The 2243-nt window shown below is 34.6% G+C and overlaps 1 protein-coding gene across 1 annotated transcript; it reads left to right on the forward strand.

Annotated features, from left to right (window-relative positions):
* Positions 1-652: 652 nt before the first annotated feature.
* On the forward strand, positions 653-1425 carry LOC110111973 (the record flags this gene model as incomplete). The annotated part of the gene is made up of 3 exons (XM_028692654.1): positions 653-800; positions 1120-1232; positions 1318-1425. Coding segments are annotated over 3 exons (333 nt in total), but the record flags the coding sequence as incomplete, so codon positions are not given.
* Positions 1426-2243: the final 818 nt, after the last annotated feature.

The following is a 2243-nucleotide window of genomic DNA, read 5'->3' on the forward strand; positions in this document are numbered from 1 at the left end:
CGGCGGCCTTCTGATGACCCGGTTAGGAGAATAGAGGTATTAGATTTGACTTATGTTAGCAAAGGTAGGGGTAGACCTAAAAAGACTTGGCTAAAAAATATTAGGAATGACATTTCTTTATTACATTTAAACGAGATTTGACTTTTAATAGGACGCAATGGAGAAAAAGGATTCATGTAGCCGACCCCACGTAGTGGGATAAAGGCTTGTTGTTGTTGTTGTTGTTGTTGTATTGAAGAAATACAAAATAAGAATTACAAATGAATTGTTCACGCATAATGACCAAAATTTGGCTGCTTCTATTTTGCTAGATTCCATTTGGTTGGAAATCAATGTGGGTTTCAAACTCCTTCAAGACCTCAAATGAGTGGCTTCTTCTCACATGCAAAAAGAGTGAAAACAAAATCTTCTCTTTCTAAAACATGTTCCATGTACAAGAGATCAAATAGGTCCTAATATGAAAATATCTCATTTAGTAATTAAAATGCAATTTCAATAATTTTCTTTTTACGTAGTGTTAAAATATCATGCCCTTGTGGGGTATGCATGTGACAATTATTGGTTATTTGTGGCATATTTTCTTACTTCAATCATAATTTCATGCTATATTTTTATGTCCTCTTCTTTTTAACGCTACTGCTAATTTGGCTTATTCACTTGTTTCAAACCTCAGGCAGTGAAAAGCCCAAACCTTGATTTCACCCATTTTGTATCTCTCCCGCTCGCTATCCACCGTGAACTGGTAGAGAAGCTAGAAGGATTTCAGAAGTCTGTACTGGAAGAAGTTATTATGATACCTGGTGAATTTGCTTTAGCAAACTTATACATCTTAAATTGTCCACCAATTTAGTTGTACAATTAAAGAATTTTCTTTCTTTGTGTTAAAATGTTAAGGGGACACAATGGCGAAAAAGGATTCATGTAGCTGACCCCACATAGTGGGATAAAGGCTGGATGTTGTTGTGTTAAAATGTTAAGGAGCATCCTTTTAGGAATGATTCGATTGATCTCATAGCATGTAAAGATTATGATTATATCATCAATGTTGGCGTTCTTCTAGAATTTTTTCCTTTATACTTTTTTTTTTTTTTGAGTAGAAACTGATCATATTATATACAGCAATGGGTATTGAAAGGTCCATATTTATTAATCCTCAAACATTTCACTTGACTGTGCTTATGCTGAAGTTATGGAATAAGGATCGTGTTGCTATGGCTACTAAGATTCTAAAGGTACTCTTTCTTTTATTGAAGAGATGATTAATATTAGGTTATTTGTCCTTTTTATTTTTCCAAATGTATCCTTTACTCTAAGCAGGAAATTTCTTTGAAAGTAATGGATGCTTTAGAAAATCGACCTGTTTCTATAAGGCTAAGAGGAGTGGTATGATTCTTTGTTTCCAATAATTTGCTCAGCTCTTTCAAGATGTTCATACCCCCAAGTTTATGAATTTATATTGTTTTCTTCAACGCTGATTTGTGTTTGTACCATTGTGAAGATCATGTTACTTCTGAGCTTATTTTTGTGAGAGCATATAGTTTTCTTCATCAACAGTGTTAATCTTTATTTGTCATCTATATTGTACTGGAAGCATGCTTTCTTTGTTATTAAAGAACTACCGTTTGGAGTTTGTAGATCTGTGCTATGTTTCATTTCATGTTGCTAGTTAAGAAAATTAGCTGAAGTTTTCTATAATTTTTATCATTTTTAATGAACCTGGTATGGTCTTTGGATGTGCTTAGAAGCTTGGGTGATCCTGATACGCCTTGAAGACAAAATCAGCAAGAAAAGATAATAAAAACAGCAGAAATTGAGAAACGGCTGATTTATTATTAATACTTTAACACCAATGTAAGATATAATGATCTACTATTAGAGAGGTAGATCGTCTCTCCCACTTGACCTAGATGCTACTAGGAAGCCATCAAGAGAAACTCCAGAAAAACTACAAAACTCACAAACAATACATGAAAAAATAAACCTTAGAATCAGCCATAATTAAATTCCCTAATTCCCCCCAAATCAACCACCTTCCTTAATTAATAACTCTCCTTTTCTCTATTTCAAAATTAGAATTCTTTCCTTCATCATTTCCCTCCTTATTTCTTCTTCTAGTGTCTTTAATCAAAGCTATGTTGGGCCCCACAAGGGGGCCGAACCTGTTGTCTCTACCCATGGGTTGTCCATCCGGTTTTGCTAGACCGGCCCTTGCTATCCTGGCTGTTGCCCTCCCCTATATTCTT

The sequence above is a fragment of the Dendrobium catenatum genome, unplaced genomic scaffold, assembly GCF_001605985.2.
Source record: "Dendrobium catenatum unplaced genomic scaffold, ASM160598v2 original_scaffold_251242, whole genome shotgun sequence".
Lineage (NCBI taxonomy): Eukaryota > Viridiplantae > Streptophyta > Magnoliopsida > Asparagales > Orchidaceae > Dendrobium > Dendrobium catenatum.